Source organism: Hordeum vulgare, chromosome 5H (assembly GCF_904849725.1).
Source record: "Hordeum vulgare subsp. vulgare chromosome 5H, MorexV3_pseudomolecules_assembly, whole genome shotgun sequence".
NCBI lineage: Eukaryota > Viridiplantae > Streptophyta > Magnoliopsida > Poales > Poaceae > Hordeum > Hordeum vulgare.
The window spans coordinates 550,797,972-550,814,068 of NC_058522.1; the positions used below are offsets into that span (position 1 = coordinate 550,797,972).

At 41.3% G+C, this 16,097-nt stretch overlaps 2 protein-coding genes across 2 annotated transcripts in view; both read left to right on the forward strand.

The window, feature by feature from the left end:
• The window catches only part of LOC123398937 (probable metal-nicotianamine transporter YSL3), a 33,569-nt gene extending 29,481 nt beyond the window's left edge, over positions 1-4,088 (forward strand). The window contains exon 6 of the mRNA XM_045093380.1: positions 2,958-4,088. Coding sequence (XP_044949315.1) covers positions 2,958-4,088 — 1,131 coding nt within the window. The remainder of the gene's footprint in view (positions 1-2,957) is intronic.
• Positions 4,089-5,003: 915 nt separating this feature from the next.
• On the forward strand, positions 5,004-15,589 carry LOC123452788 (RNA-binding protein 28). The gene is made up of 19 exons (XM_045129501.1): positions 5,004-5,310; positions 5,426-5,486; positions 5,603-5,639; positions 6,097-6,227; positions 6,310-6,405; positions 6,504-6,594; positions 6,814-6,947; positions 8,087-8,226; positions 10,820-10,870; positions 10,961-11,043; positions 11,132-11,186; positions 11,265-11,376; positions 12,159-12,768; positions 12,890-13,103; positions 13,189-13,259; positions 13,591-13,759; positions 13,848-13,977; positions 14,557-14,972; positions 15,064-15,589. Exons 1-19 carry the CDS (start codon positions 5,131-5,133, stop codon positions 15,259-15,261), a joined length of 2,979 nt encoding a protein of 992 aa, XP_044985436.1. The 5' UTR covers positions 5,004-5,130; the 3' UTR covers positions 15,262-15,589.
• The last annotated feature ends 508 nt before the right edge of the window (positions 15,590-16,097 follow it).

Below are 16,097 nucleotides of genomic sequence, written 5' to 3' on the forward strand. Positions count from 1 at the left end.
GTCGGAAAGGTGAAACTTTTTCATTTACAATATTTTTCCTAATTCATTTAGGTTTAAGAGCAGTTTTGAGAAAAATGTCAGTCTCGAGTTGCATTTCTTTTAATGGATCTCAAGTCAACATGTGAACTGCATAGACAAGAAACTATGTTGTACCATCAGAGTGTATTGCGTGGAGGGTGGTTGGTGGCCGTTATGGTGAGTCTAGGGAGTTGTGGTGCCAAACACCAAGGTGTGGCGGGGGGGGGGGAGCCTCGGGGAAGTTGTCTTTGTGGCGACACGGGGCAACAATGGGAGGTCATGGCGGAGTGGGTTGGTGAAGGCTAGGGGTGTGTTTTGTGGTTGGTGGGTGAGATTGATATGGGGTCATGGTTCAAATCCTATACTTGACACTGTTGTTCGCATTTTCATGAATTTATTTCAAACTTTCTGGCGATTTTAGTTCAGTTGGCGGAGACATTTCCGCCAAAATACTAGGTGTCTGTGGTGACCTCATCGATCTCGAGATGATGTGTTGACTCAGTCTCTCTAGAGTGACCATAGGGATACGATGCACGTGTATGCATTCATATGGGTGCATGTATCTGCGTTTATATGTTTGTCTGTGTATGTACCATGTCAAGAAAAAAACATAAGACACGACCATTGGACAATAGCGTCAACAGGGTTGGAGGGTCACCGTGTCCGAGCAAGATCACTCGGCGGCGTTCCTCTGCTCCATCCAGACCTTCACGGTGTTTGAGAAGCCCAATTTGTTGCTGTCGATATGATGTTGGTGCTCGTGAGGGTGGCCAGAGATGCGGGGGCTGTTTCTCGCGGCGATAGAAGGGAGCCAGGAGTCTCCTTACTTCTTTTGAGAATTCCCTCCTCTCTACTAAATTAAGGTTAGGCTAGTAAGGATACTTTTAAGAAATATAAATTAAAAGAACTGTTAACTTTTAAATCGTTAAAACCTTAATGATCCTTATACATTCTCTGCACACCATTGATACATGCAAAACTATATATATACTCCCTGCTAAAAAATATAAAAGTGTTTGGATCACGATCTAAACACTCTTATATTTCTTTACACAGGAGTATATGGAAACCTGCTAGAACGAGCAATGCTTCTGCTCAAGAAACTGGAGCGCATGTGACGGCTTGGGATGATATAGAAATCGTGAGAGGTGTGCCTCATGTCTTACTACATGTAACCACAAATGGTTGTAAACCCCTGAAAGTGTTATATAAAGTTCTCGTTCCCTATGGAGCGTGAGCGCCAAATGAATTCAAATATTCCTGCTTGGTTCAGAAGGAGATCATAAAAGTTGCAAGGTTACAAAATAATCTATTTTCATTAAAAAAATTGTTTGATAATAAAAACAATGGATCTTGACTGCTATTCAAAATTCAAAAGAATTACGTAGAGGGGTCATTGAGCAACTTAAAAAAGCTAGGATTCTATAGAAAGTCATACTAGAAGCATCTGGGTATTGACCCAATGGATACTCTCAGATAGAATGACAAAAGGCAAATTTGATCAATGCTACTTATGTTAGTTTAGAACAATACATGTGTGTGCGCGTGTGCACGAACACATGAACCAGAACATATTCTAAATGGTTAGCCTTTCTAGATCACATGAATTGGATAATTTGTGATTCGGAAAACCATGTGGCTTACATGCCACACATTATTTATTCTCTATGTTTGAAAACTCTTGAATTTTACAAGTGATTTAGTTGGATAATTCCTAGAGAATGAATCAATATTGTTGATGGAATGACCAGAGAGATTGGAGAGGAACAAAGATAATGCATTAGACTTCAAGCGCACTAAAACATGGTCTGAGCTCATGTTTGTCTTTCTTTGAATGCAAGTCATTCCTAAATAAATTAACTCCAATATTATGACCTGGAGGGGGCTTATAGAAAACATTCTTCAGACTAAGTTCCTCCAAAATGACCTATTAAAATGGCAAACACTAAAGGGCCTTCACTCAACAAGTAGGTGTGGTAAGATGCTAGTGATATCAAACGTTGATTTTATGTAGTGCTATTCATGGGTGGTGAAGAGGCGGGATGTTTGTATTTAGGTGTATATATCTTGGATAGGTTGATATAATAAAACATGGATATGTGCTAATAAGGTGATAAAGATGAGAAGGAGGCGAGGCTTGAGATAATTATATTATCCTCTTATGAAATTGGTGTAGTTGAAACATAGTTAATCTGTTTGAGTTAAAAAAATAGTAAACCACTAGATCTTCAAGTAACATGTACCTTCTGTGCGGTCACTTCCATTAATTTTTCAAACCCCACCCATATATATTCCCTACAACCGACTTCATCCTCATGCTCACTAACAGCGCCACTCATCGCCATGTTGATCCATCAACTCTTTTCCCCTCCTTGTTATCTTACAACAACTATGTAATCACTTTGTTAATTTTGTGAATCCTAATCTTCCATAGATTTATATCCTCTATGACCACTACTCATAGTCCTTCGAAGTCCTCCCATCTTCCTTGTTGCCTTTTTATCGAATTTCATAGTTAATCACATGCTTGTTCACACATTGCTCTAGGCATGGTGTGAGGTGGTCAATCTAAGACCACAAGTCAAATACAAACTCCAAACATAAACTAGCATATGACAAGGGGTCAATAAAGAGGATATAAGTAGGCTTGCTCGACAATTGATAAAAATGAATCGAAGTTCAACAGATTATTGCCCATCTTGTTAAGTATCTCAAGAATAACCTTTTGAAACCATATTATAGAGTACATTCCATGTAAAGATTTAATGTTGGGATTGTTACAATCCACTTTAATCGTAAGATCCATTTGAGAATACTAACACTCCTCCGTGGCAAAAAACTAATACTAAACCATTTCTTCCAAGTTTTCTTTGTTATTGTAAAAGATTACATGACTAGCGAGAAAATTATGGGACTAATTATTTTGAATTGCACTACAGGTCTTCATTTGCATAACAATTATCATCACAGATGGAATATTCAACTTTCTTACAGTCATTATTGCATCTTGTATTGACATTAAGCACAAGCGGCAAGATGATGATTCAGGGTTGAGTAATTACATGAAAAAACACCCTAGCCTTAACTACGATGATCGTAAGAGGATTGAGGTATTTCTTCAAAATAAAATCCCCTTGACTATATCAGTGGGAGGATACATCGCAAGTGCAACAATCTCAGCAGTTGTTATCCCATGGTTGTTTGATCAGATTAAATTCTATCATGTTGCCACATTATATATCATCATGCCGGTCATTGCGTTTGCAAACACATATGCAAATGGACTTACAGATTGGTCAGTTGGTTATACATATGGGAAGTTTACAATATTTGTTTTCGCAGCATGGATTGTGAAACCGGGTGCAATTGTTGCTGGCCTTGTAGCTTGTGGAATAGTCATAGCAGCTCTACACATTTCTTCACAAGCTACACAAGACATCAAGACAGGTTACATGACACTCACCTCAGAAAGAGCTATGGTCATTGGACAAATTGTTGGTGTAGTTATTGGCTCTATTGTTAGCCCATGTATATTTCTTGCCTTTCAAAAAAGTGATAAGCCCGGGGTTACTATTGGATCTGCTCAATCACATTACCCTTGTCCTTTTGCTGGACTCTTTCGTGCCATTGGTGTGATTGGTATTGGAGGAGTGAATGAGCTACCTAAGTATTGTCTTACGATGTGCTTTGCTGCATTTTGCATCACAATTCTCACAGATGTACTTTCATTGGTATCTCAAGGAAAAGGTTGGAAATTACACAAGTATCTTCCTAATATGACAGTGGTAGCACTACCATTCTTTGCAGGGCCTGATTTCCCCATAGATATGTGCCTAGGTACCGCGGTGTTGTATCTATGGACTAAAATGAATAGTAGAAGTGCAAATTTGTTGTCATCGGCAGTTGCAGCAGGCCTTATATGTGGAGAGGGACTATTTGCATTGCCATCAGTACTACTCACTATGTTCAGTATACAACCACCAATGTGCATGAAGTTCTTTCCCGGTGGAAAAGAAGTTGTTGTGGTTGATACATTCTTACATAATTTGGAAACACCTACAAAGACATGATAAATGTAATTGTAGGATAAAGTTTTTTTCCTTAGATTGTAAGTGATGCGTAAATGGTTACTCTTAGAACATGCCAACGGCTAATTTAATTCCATGTGGTAAATTGTTTCAAAAGATCGAAAAATATACTATGTGTCTATATGTAGAAGAACGTATCATGGTTCAAAGATTCACCTTACAAACTCAATCTTTGGTCGAAAATTGCATATTTTGAACCCAAAAAATCCATCTCCATAATACTGAGTTGCTATTTTGTTCTTACTAACAACAAAATACTTACAGTTTCTTGGAATATACAAGGTGGGTTCAAGTTCGCTACTTTCACTCATATAAAACTCTCATCTAGAAATACTCTAGACTCTTATGTTCTTCTACATCTCACTTCTCTCTTTAACCAGACTGTCCAAGTAGCCCCTCAAGCAGCTCATCGCTACTAAATCAACATTTTTTGTGACGAGCCACTTATGTCACGTAAAACCCTTTTTTGCCATAAAAATGCGCTAGTGGCAGTTTATGATCGTCACACACTTCATCACTGAAGCATCATCACAAAAAATAAAGGGATTTTTATTCTTATGTCCCTGGTTCCTTAGTCGTACTCAGTTTTTTCCATCTCCTTCGTTTTTACTCACTTTTTCCCATGCGATGAAATTCTGCTTTCACATTTTCCTGACTTTTGCCCCCGAAAAATGTGAAGTATGATCCATGCTACAGGAGAGCGATGCCACATGCGCAACTTTCATCGTCAACGCTCGAGCAAGGAAAAAACAATGGGCCTCGGCCCAGCCGGATCTGTAGTGTGCGCCAGCAGGCAAAACCGGCGCCTGCAGCGCTGATTAGGACTTCCCTCACCTTTGGTCCAGCACCAACAGACCCGGGCTACGGTTACGGGCCAGCCCAGTTTCGGTCCACCCAAAAGCGAGGACCGACCCATTCTCCGTCCAGCGTATAAACCCTAGCCCACCAAAACCTCTCGCCCCATCGCCAACCGCGAACAACCCCACCCAGCTCCCACGGCCGTCCCCTGCAGCGCACGCCGGCGATGGGGAAGGGGAAGCAGCGCGTCCGCGCCCGCGGCGACGGAGCCGGAGCCGGAGCCGGAGGAGAACCCGCCGCGGAAGGCGACGCTGCAGTCGCCGGAGGCGCCGGCGCCGCCGGCGGGGGCCACAGCCCCTCCACCGTCTTCGTCTCCAACCTGCCGTACACCTACAAGTCCTCCGATGTAAGGGCGAGCTCGTAGTCGTGGCGCTCCTCCCTCTACTAATCTGCGCGTTTACTCAGTGTTGGGTGTTTTGAGGCTCCTGGTGTGATTTTCCGCTTGTGCTGTTGCTGTGCAGCTCGAGACGGTGTTCAGCGAGGTCGGGCCGGTGAGGCGCTGCTTCATGGTCGCGTCGAAAGGTGAGCTCATCAGCTGACGGTTGAGAGATTTGATGGCTCTATATGGTGTTTATCAGGGGTTAATTTCCCGTTGCTTGTGACCAACAACTTCTTCTGTGGCTGTTTTTGTTATGCAGGGTCCGAGACGAGTAAAGGATTTGGGTTTGTACAATTGTGAGTTCTGAACTTGACTTGTTAAAGTTTTCCAGTACTCATCATTCTTGTCGTGTAATGTCGTGGTTAGCCTAGTTAGCATTGTCAACCACATCATAACAGTTAGCCTCGGTTGTAGCAATTCTTATTCTCATTAGAAGTATGTTACATGTTCACTGAGTTCTTGGCCTCCACTTGATCATACTTCTCTTTCATTTTAATTCAAATTGGATGGTCAGTCAGTTCTATGGGTTGCTTGAAAGAAAAGAAATCATTCCTTGAAACTCGGATATGAGATAGGCCAAATCATTTAAGCTTGGTTGATAGATAAAGCTTGGTTCATGTGCTGGTACAACTGTACAAGTGTATTTCTTCAAAGAAGAGTATGTTTCTGCTGACAATTACGGAATTACCTGTGCATAAAAATGACCTTGACCCTTTTAGCATAGTTGACTTAAATGTGTTTGTATTATATCAGTGCCACTGTTCAAGATGCTGAGCGAGCTATTCAACAAAAGAATGGCTTTGCTGTTGCTGGTAGGAAAATCAGAGTTAAGCTCGCAATACAACGTGCTCCATTGAAGGAGCGTTTGCAAAAGAAAGAGAGCGGTAAATATCAATAATTTGTTGATTATGAAACTGCCCAATAGATTGAGTTTCTGATGATCCTGCTGTTTTTGTCTGTAAGCAGTGCAAGCTGATGACTCCAGTGCAAAAGATGAAGAAGAAGATAATCCTACTCCTGCTCCTGTAAAACTGAAGGAAACCTCTCATAAAACAGATACAGGTTTTATTTGGAAGCTGTTTAACTTTATGCACCTTTTCTCTTGTTCAGTTTTGCTGGTACTTCAAAATTTTCTGATGCAAGATATTGTGTTGAACCAGGACCACCACAGTTACCGGCCAAGGATACCAAAGTAGCAAAGGAAGTTAGCATTAATGCTACTGATAAAACGAAAAGTTCTGAAAAGCAAAGGTGTGAACTGGGACACTTCTATATTTAGTGGACAATACCACATTACGCAAAATGTGGCATGCCATATTGTTGCTGAAATTTGTTCTCCCCTTGTTTTAAATCTGCCTCTTCAAGTACTATTTCTTAGTTATTTTGGTTGAAGATATAATATTGTAGCATTTTTTATCTGTTTCAGTTCAACTCAATTTGACTTGTAATTATTTATCTCCTAATGATTAGGATTGCCAAAACTGTTATATTTGGTGGCCTTCAAGATTTCTCTATGGCTAGTGAAGTTTTCCGCCTGGCAGGAGAGATTGGCACGGTAGTGTCAGTAAATTATCCACTTCCAAAAGAGGAAATGGATCTCCATGGTATGATCTATTCATGCTCTATTTTCACTTCCCATGCACCCCACACCTAGTTTTCCTTAATTTTAATTGTATATTATGCTGTCAACACAATAATTGTTCTGGTGTGATAGTTCTTTGAGTTCATGCTACAACAGTAATTCCAATCTCTTGTCTAAAAAAAGTAATTCCAATCTATTGTGACAGATATCACATTGCTTTTAAAATGTCATGTTTGTTATGTAATGAGTTAAGATAGGGGCCCTTAGGTCTAGTCAGGTACTACCTCGACTCAAGTGGTGCAGCAGCACCTTGCTAGCAACCACACCCAGGGCCAGGGAGAGTGAAAAGGAAGCCTGTTATTCATAACACGTGGTAACTTCAATGGCATTATTGTTGATATGAATCTTCAAATGATTATGATAGATTTGAATCTTATTTAAAGTTGCACGTCAAATGACCCATTCTTATGCTCATCAATTGACTGCATGCATGTTTTCTGATGAAGATGATGCTTATGCTTTGAACTGTTAGCTCTACATGACTTGTACCCTGTGCACGTAACACATGAGGATTGTCCATATTTGGTATTTGCACGTTGCTAGCATATTTTTTATTGAACTTGAATTGTTAAACATGATTATTTTTGCGGTGCTTAATTTCTTAGTTCACAATTCTAGTTCCAGCTGCATGTGCTTTTTGCTTGGTAAAAAGAACATTATTGTTTTTTATTCTCCTATCCGTGCACACATGTGTTGTTTGTCCATTGAGTTCTCATTCTCTATTCCTTACTCCTTTTTTCATTACATTCTCATTAATTTATTCCTCACTGGAGAAGAATGTTTAAACTTAACCATCCTCTCGATCATGGTTGGCTAAATGGAGGACATCGGTATTATTTATTTCATTTGTTTGACTGAAAACAAGAGCACGGCAGAGAAGGTTGTGCCGTCAAGGTTTCTTTGTCGGCTTAAGATGACAGAAAAGTAAGGCATCACAAAAGGCCACGTCATAATTGTTGTGGCATTTTAATAAGAAAATAGAATGAATTCAGACATGTTTGAATCTTTATGTACTTCACCATACAGTTAGCTCATTTAGCATAACTGGCATGCAAAGTTAAAAAAATGTTAACAGTAGAATATGGCATTCATCCCCTCCAGGGCTTGCACGCGATGGGTGCACATCGGATGCGGCAGCAGTACTCTTTTCAAGTGTGAAATCAGCTTGGGAGGCTGTTGTCCTCTTGCATCACAAGGAGATAAAAGGAGCAATTGTTTGGGCTCGTCAACTTGGTGGGGAGGTCGGCTGTCTTTTTGTGCTGTATTTATCTTAATATCCTGCCATTGCTTAATTATCTAGTTTGATTGTCTCGTTCCTTTTCTGCAACTAAACAAAATTGAAATCATTTTCTTTTGCCACCTGTTTTTCTTTACTACGTACTACATACTTTAGCATTCGGTTTTACTTCAGTGATATATTACACCTTGGTATGGTAATTAAAGATTGGAGGGTGTGTGGTAATTAAAAAATGAGTGAACGTGCGGTAACTAAAAGTGGTTTCAAACCTTTCTTATCTTGAATTCTCATATCTATGTTCTGCTATGCCTTCCAGGGTGCCTTAACACCTCAAACTTGTAAGTCTTCTTGGCTACAATTTTTTTATCAGATGACTTAGTTGCAGTTTGAGAGTTCCCCTGGAGGTATATATGTTATCATGTCCTAAGTGCCTTGTAATCAGGATCAGCATGTTTACGCTGTCATTCGGTGGTGGCTGAGTTATCCCACATTTTTCTTGTAAATAACAGTGCCTTTGTATGACTACTATTATCGTATATTAACAAGACTTGTCCCTTACTTGTCTTACCCCCATCCCCACTCCTGCTACAGAAAGAGGATTTTCTGAATTCTCATTGCTGTGTTGTTTTGGGGCCAAGCTGAAGCTTCTATCAGGCATTGGCTACTGTCTGTGAAATGGTTGAACTAAAGCTGAATTTTGGACCATGAAGTAATCGTCCTCAATTGTAGCTAACTGAAACCAGATCATGGTTTCTCCCACTTTTAGTTTAGGAGATTCCCTCAGGCCCTGCTTGGGAGCACCTGATAATTTTAAACTCATAAGCGAGGCGGCTGGCCTTTGCCTAGCGCCTAGGCAGGCTTAAGCGTACTAGGCGTGGCCTAGGCAGTCATATAGTTTTGACTATTAGGGCATGTTTGGAATATTATATGCACACATGCATTAATTTAGAGCATGTAAGTGATTAAACTATCATACAATGTCCATTGAAATATGGCCCATTTGGGTCATCAATGCAATATGGCATGAGTTCTCGCTCTAGTGGACAATTTATTGTTTTCACTACCTAGGCTTCTGCTTATGCCCTAGGCGAGGTGTTTGGTTGTAGCCTAGCGCCTAAGCGTGCCTAAGTGCCACCTAGGCGCTGCCTTTTCCAACACAGGTCATATTTGATATACACCTGTAATTTACTTGCCACTGACAAAAATGCGGAAAATACAGTTGTAAGTCATACCGGTGGGCGGAGGTCTATGACAAAACCCCGCTGATTACGGGTTTAATCTGGGAAACGCGTGTATTTTTTACAACCCAGAAACGGCCAACCAATCACGCATTCGCGGACCAGCCGTTTTTCTTTTGCAGGGGTATTACTTTACGGGGGATTTTGGCCCAAAAACCGACAATCCAGTGAGAGCCAAAGTCTATAATTCTTTGAATGTCTGGTTTCTTTTTTGTATAATATTTTATCACAATGACTATTGGTGCTATTGTCCAAGTGGACGGTGCCATGATTTTTGTATAAAATCCAATTCTTGGTTAATGAGTGTTTCCCCCTTTTGCACAAGAGATACACATTTGTTAGCGCGGAGGCACAAAACTCTCCAGGCAGACGCCGAACCGCTCCCGCTAGAAGGCGATCGCGAGGAACTGCCCCAGCAACACCGGTCGCCACCGGTCCCTGCCTCCTTCGTTGCCCACTCCGGCGACGTGAGGAGGTGGGGACCACGGCGCTGCGACGGCGCTGCAACGCCGGCTTGTAGTTAGAGTTGGTCTAGTGTTTTCTTGGGACGCCGTTGGGGTGGTGGGAGCGGCGTCCGGGCAAATAAATCTGCCTCAACTCTATTCCCACACTGGCGGCGACCTTCAGGGCGGCGTCTTGGAGTTGATGGCAATGCGTGCTGCTCGGTCCTTCAGATCGACGGCTTGGTCTTCTCGACGTTCTTCAAATCTGGCGAGATCAGTTTCTCGGTCTGTCGCTGGCGTTCGTGGTTATTCGCGACGGCGCTGGCGGCCAGGGCGAGGTGGTTCTTCTGGAGCGAGGATGTCGGTCCGAAGGTGGTGGATCTACCGTTCCTCTCCAACTTTGTTGATGGGAGGCGACAAATCTTGGTCCAAGACAGCACGGGGACGTCCCCCGGTCGACGTGCCACAGCGACATGTGCCTTGCTGCGTGCAGCGGGCCTGTTCATCGACTCACAAAGCCTCGTTGGCGATGGTGCTTTCTCTGACCTTGGGATGGTGGAGGCTTGGCGTCTCTTCCGGCGTTCGCCTCGGCGGCGCTGGAGTTGGGCGGCGGCCGTTCGCTATGGTGGTTGCAGGAAACCATAGGGATCGTTTTGTATTTCTCGATCTTTTAGGTTTTTATCTGCAAATTCAGGATAATCATTTTATCCCGGTTTGTCTTTTAGTTTCCACGTGTGTTGCTTATTGTAACTTGTTTTTCGATTAATGAAACATGTGGTTCTCTCTAAAAAAAAAGAGATACACATTTGTTTATCTGAAAAACCATTTCATTATGTTTCTGTTCGATTAGTTCAATTGTATTTCTATAGTTCGCTCATTTACTTGCAGTGTCTGAAACTTGTTTGTTGCTATTCAGGGTTCAAAGATCAGGAAATGGAGAGTGATAGTCAGGAACCTGCCATTCAAGGTGCTTGTCTGAATGCAAATTCGTCCCTTCCAAAATTATTTTCTAGACCATATGAAAGAGAAACTATACATGGATGTTTCATTCTCACAGGTTACTATAAAGGAGATCATGGACATATTTAGTTGTGAAGCATTTGTCTGGGATGTCTCCATTCCACAAAAATCTGATGATGGGTAATGTTTTTCATTAATCCTATATTCCCTTGGTTAGTCAAGCAACTCGTAATATGTGATAACTCTGTTGCATTTGTTCTTTTTACAGGAAGTCAAAAGGCTTTGCTTTTCTGTCTTTCACACGCAAACAGGATGCAGAAAATGTATGGTCGTCGGTACTTTATGCAGTAAGAGTAAATATTCATAGGAAGTCCTAACTTGCCATGATTTCTCTGAACCAGGCTATAAAAAATGTTAATGGAAAAGTTATTGCAAAAAGAACAGTAGCTGTTGATTGGGCCGTTCCAAAGAATGTATATGCTGTTGCTGCAAAGTCGGATGCTAAGGGCGATGGTAAATATAAACTCTTATACCAGTGTTTATACTTTCGTTCATTCAGAGACTTCTCATAAGGCTATAGTTTTCTCTACAGTTAATCCAAAATTTACACTTGCCTGAATCTGAATGATATAATAAACCAATACGGTGTTAGATTGGAAATCACTCATTTTTGATACTTGATTAAAGACCATGCTGGTTCCTTGATATAGTTCCTCAGGAAACAGGAGTATATTTTGTTTTCTAAAGCTAAACCACGATGGTACCATGATTGTCCAACTACTCCCTCTGTTCCAAAATATAAGGTGTATAAGTTCTTTCAAAATCAAATATGTGTAGGTTTGACCAAGTTTTTAGAAAAAATATAATAATATCTGCAATAACAAATCTATATCATTTGATCCATCATGAAAAGTATTTTCATATTTAATACTCCCTCCATTTCTAAATATAAGTCTTTTTAAAGGTTGCACTAGAAGACTACATACGGATGTATATAGACATATTTTAAAGTGTAGATTTACTCATTTTGCTTTGTATATAGTCCACTAGTGAAAACGCTAAAACGACTTATATTTAGGAACGGAGGGAGTATATTATGTATTGTACGTGTTTTGATTCTATAATCTTGGTCAAACATACAAACATTTGACTTTCCTGAAAATTGATGCACCTTATATTCTGGAACGGGGGGAGTATTTAATTAGTACACTGCGTGCCTTCTCATAAGGTCGTCAATCAATGCTTTGAGTTCTTTGAGTTACTATTGTGATTCTGAGACCTGCATGTACTTTCAGAGTTGGAAGATATATCTGACAAGGGCAGTGACGAGGAATCCTCTGAAGATAATCTTGTTGGAGGAGATGACAGCGATGATAACTGTGAACTTGATCAGGAGACTTCGAATCGTCTTCCTGAGGATGATTTCAAAAGTGAAGCGGACATTTCTAGAAAAGTTCTTGAAAATTTGATCAAGTCATCGGAGAAGTCTGAGCGGTCTGGTGTTGAGAGTTCTGATATTGATACAGATTCTGAAACAGAAAATGACACACCAGAAAAGAGTTCTGATATTGATACAGATTCTGAAACAGAAAATGACACACCAAAAAAGAAGCAACCCCAGTCACCTGCAGCTGTCAAGTTGGCAGAATCTAAGGATGTAACAAAGGCAGAAAGTATCATTCCTGCTTCGAAACCTGCAGCTGTCATGTTGGCAGAACCTAAACTTGTAGCAGAGACAGAAAGCACTGTTCCTTCTTTGAAACCTAATAAAGAAGACACTGGCCTGGATAGGACAATATTCATAAGCAACCTTCCTTTTGATATTAGCAATGAGGAGGTAACAGAGCGGTTCTCAGTGTTTGGGAAGGTTCAGTCTTTCTTCCCAGTTCTGCATAAACTCACAAAGTATGTTTAACCATCTGACCAGGAATATTTAATCGTGTCCATTCTTCACCAGTTGTATCGACCACAGAACCTTTACTTAATGCATTCATTGACTCCAACAGTTTTTGCACTGTCTGTGCAGGAGACCTAGAGGGACTGGTTTTCTCAAGTTTTCTACAGCAGAGGCAGCCGATGCAGCAGTTTCTGCTGCTAATGCTGCTCCTGGATTAGGAATTTTTGTAAAAAGCAGACCACTTAATGTTAAGAAAGCGCTGGACAAGGAGTCAGCTCACAAAAAGGAACTGGAAAAGGGAAAGAATGAGATTGAGGATCGACGCAACCTGTACTTGTCAAAGGCAAGTTTAACAGTTACCTCTTTTATCTGCACTCCATTCTATACTTCTATTATTTTCTGTCCCTGAAAGGTCAGTGTTGAAACAGGAAGGTGAAATACTCCCTGGAACGCCCGCTGCTGAAGGTGTATCAGATGTTGACATGAATAAACGTAGTTGGTAAGAGTTGCTCTTAACTCTTGTTTCGTAGTTCATCCGTATTAAGTAGTATCAATAAATTCAATGTGTCGATTTTGTTATGCTAATTTAAAATTTCTACCTGTTATTTTTACATAATTTGATGAATTTGTGGGAATTCATTCTCAGTCTCTTTTTCCGTAATGGCAGTGCCTTCTCTTCACTTGCATTTACAATTTTTTACATATCTATGCCTCCTTGCTTGCAGGGAAATGTCTTGATTACATAGATCAGAACCTTGTTTTCTCTTGTTATCTGCCTTCTGTTATTTCGTCAACAGTGCATAAGAAATGGTTGCTATTTTATCTTGTAGGTTGGCTAAAAGAAAAGCAGAAATGCTTGTATCTCCAAAATTCCACGTCTCTAGAACAAGGCTTATCATTTACAATTTGCCGAAGACTTTGACCATTAATGATGTAAAGAAGCTTTGCCGAGAAGCAGTAATTTCTCGTGCTACCAAGCAAAATCCTGTCATCCGGAAGGTTTAATTGTGGTTTACCATCCAAGTTTCTCTGTGCTATTTTTTAGGTATCTTTGTGAAGCTTATGTGTATGCATTTGTCTTGAGCAGGTAAATATCCTAAACAATGAAAAGAAAGGTCAGGGTGCTGCACAGAAGCATTCACGAGGGGTAGCCTTTGTTGACTTTCAAGAACATGAGCATGCTCTTGTAGCTCTGAGGGTTCTAAACAACAACCCTGGTAACTTTTTTTTCGCACCTGCCAATGTTGTGCCAATTGTTCTGCCCTGTGTTTCTACTTCGTGATGCAGCATGTTTATATCAAAAACATTTTACAGTGAGTTGATTTTGCTTACGTAACGTATCATCCTTTGATTGCACCTACACTTCTATATTTGCTGCATAACACATTGGGGCTGGGTTGCATGCAAACATTTATGAAATAATGTGCATCATTGCTGTCTTCATCTTATTTACTGGTGCTGTTTGTCAGCGTTGCCTATCTTCACTCATACTTTAACACCCATGGACTGTCTTGCATTTTCATACCGCTGTTTGATATTCTTTTGTACATAATGACAGGGGTATTGTTTGCTCCTGATAGTTTCACATTTTTATGGGATAATATTTGGTGATGCCATTTGGTTATGAAAATATCAAAACAGACTATTTGTATCTCTGATATTCATTTGTAACCAACAACATGTTGCCTGTTGGTGCTCCTTTCTTATTGCCTATTCTGTTGAATGTTTAATGCCGAACGCAGAATGGTTTGGTCTGTGTTATCACTTATCACTTATCATTCTTTACGTCTTTGCAGGAACTTTTGGTACAGAACGTCGTCCAATTGTGGAGTTTGCACTTGAGGATGTTGAAAAAATGCGTCTCCAGAAGATTCGGAAAGAACGCAATGATAGGGCAAAAGAGGCTGCACAAGAGCGGAGGGCTCTGGGAGGTCAGTCTACAACTGATGCCCCTCGTCCAGCAAATAAGAAGAGACCTTTTGGAAAAGGGATCAAGCGAGAATCGCAAGATATACCATCTAAATTATCCGACTCTGGCAAAGGACCTTCAGATGGTCTGTCAGTTCCTGGAGGTCCTAGCACTGTGGAAAGCACACAGGGAGACAAAAGGCAATCTCAAAGGCCTGCAAAACGAGCACGGCAGTCAAATAAGGGAACCTCCAATGCGTCAGATGGAAATCAAACAGATGCAGCCCCGAGTGCTGCGCCGAGTGTTAGTACCGAATTTATGTTGCAGCAGTACCCCATTTAGATGCAGTGAAGTTAATCTAATGCTGTCACTTCTGTTCCATTTGATTCATCAGGGGCCATCCACGGTACATGCTCAGGCGGATGCGCGGAGAAAAAGGAGGAACAGAAACGACAGCGAGCAGAAGAGAGATAAGGCCATGAAAAGGGTGAGGAAAGACGCGAGCGGGGCGGGAGGCGTGGATAAATCGCTGGCGGAGCAGTACCGTTCCAAATTTCTGCAGCACGGCGTGAACAAAACCAAGGCTAGTTAACTAAGCGGGATCGACATGGACAGACATAGATCACCAGCTTCTCCGAAGCTGAAGTTGGCCAAGAACCTCTCCGCAAACCCTTCAACCCTTCGGTGAGGGTACGATTTTGCTTGTAGTGCTACCATGATTTCTTTTCCCTTTCCCCAGCTTCTACCTGTGAGACAGCGACTAACCTCTTTTCGTCGATCTTCTCACTGCCCAAAGTTCTCTATCTATTTATAATCTCAACGATGAGCAGGCTTTCAACTATCGTCTTATATGAACGCTAAAGACTGATGTAGACAAGGATGTGTATGATCAGGGGCCTAGCTATATTTCTTGTGAGCGATGTGTCGTGTCGCGTGTGATATCGTGTTTCAGCGGTGGCATGTTTTTTGTCCTGGACATGCTTTCCGCGTTGAAGAGTTGCCATCGTTCATGTCTCTTGTGGGTTTGGGTTTGGATGTTTCCTGTAAAAAAGGTTGTGGTTTGCCTGGCCACGTTATGTTTTCCTTCCTTTTTGCAGGAAATCGCATGTTTTTTCCTAATAGTGACGTAGGAGGTTTCGTTCATGTGGCTGTGACGGCGTTTCGTGTGCGTGCGCGCTTGGGCGAGCTCCAGCTATGGAAAGGATAGCAATGATTGATGAGGAGACGAGGAGGATCATTATACAGATGTAGTTTGCCTACACCCGTTTTTACCTGAATTTGGGCCGTCTTTATGGGGTCGATGGCATTCGATTTTGACGCTGATGTGTTTTGTGCATGATTGGATTGGATTGGACATGTTGCGTGCTACCAAGTGTTTAAGCCTGCCTTGTGCCCCGTATACACTCGTGATGGTAATGAAAGACAGGT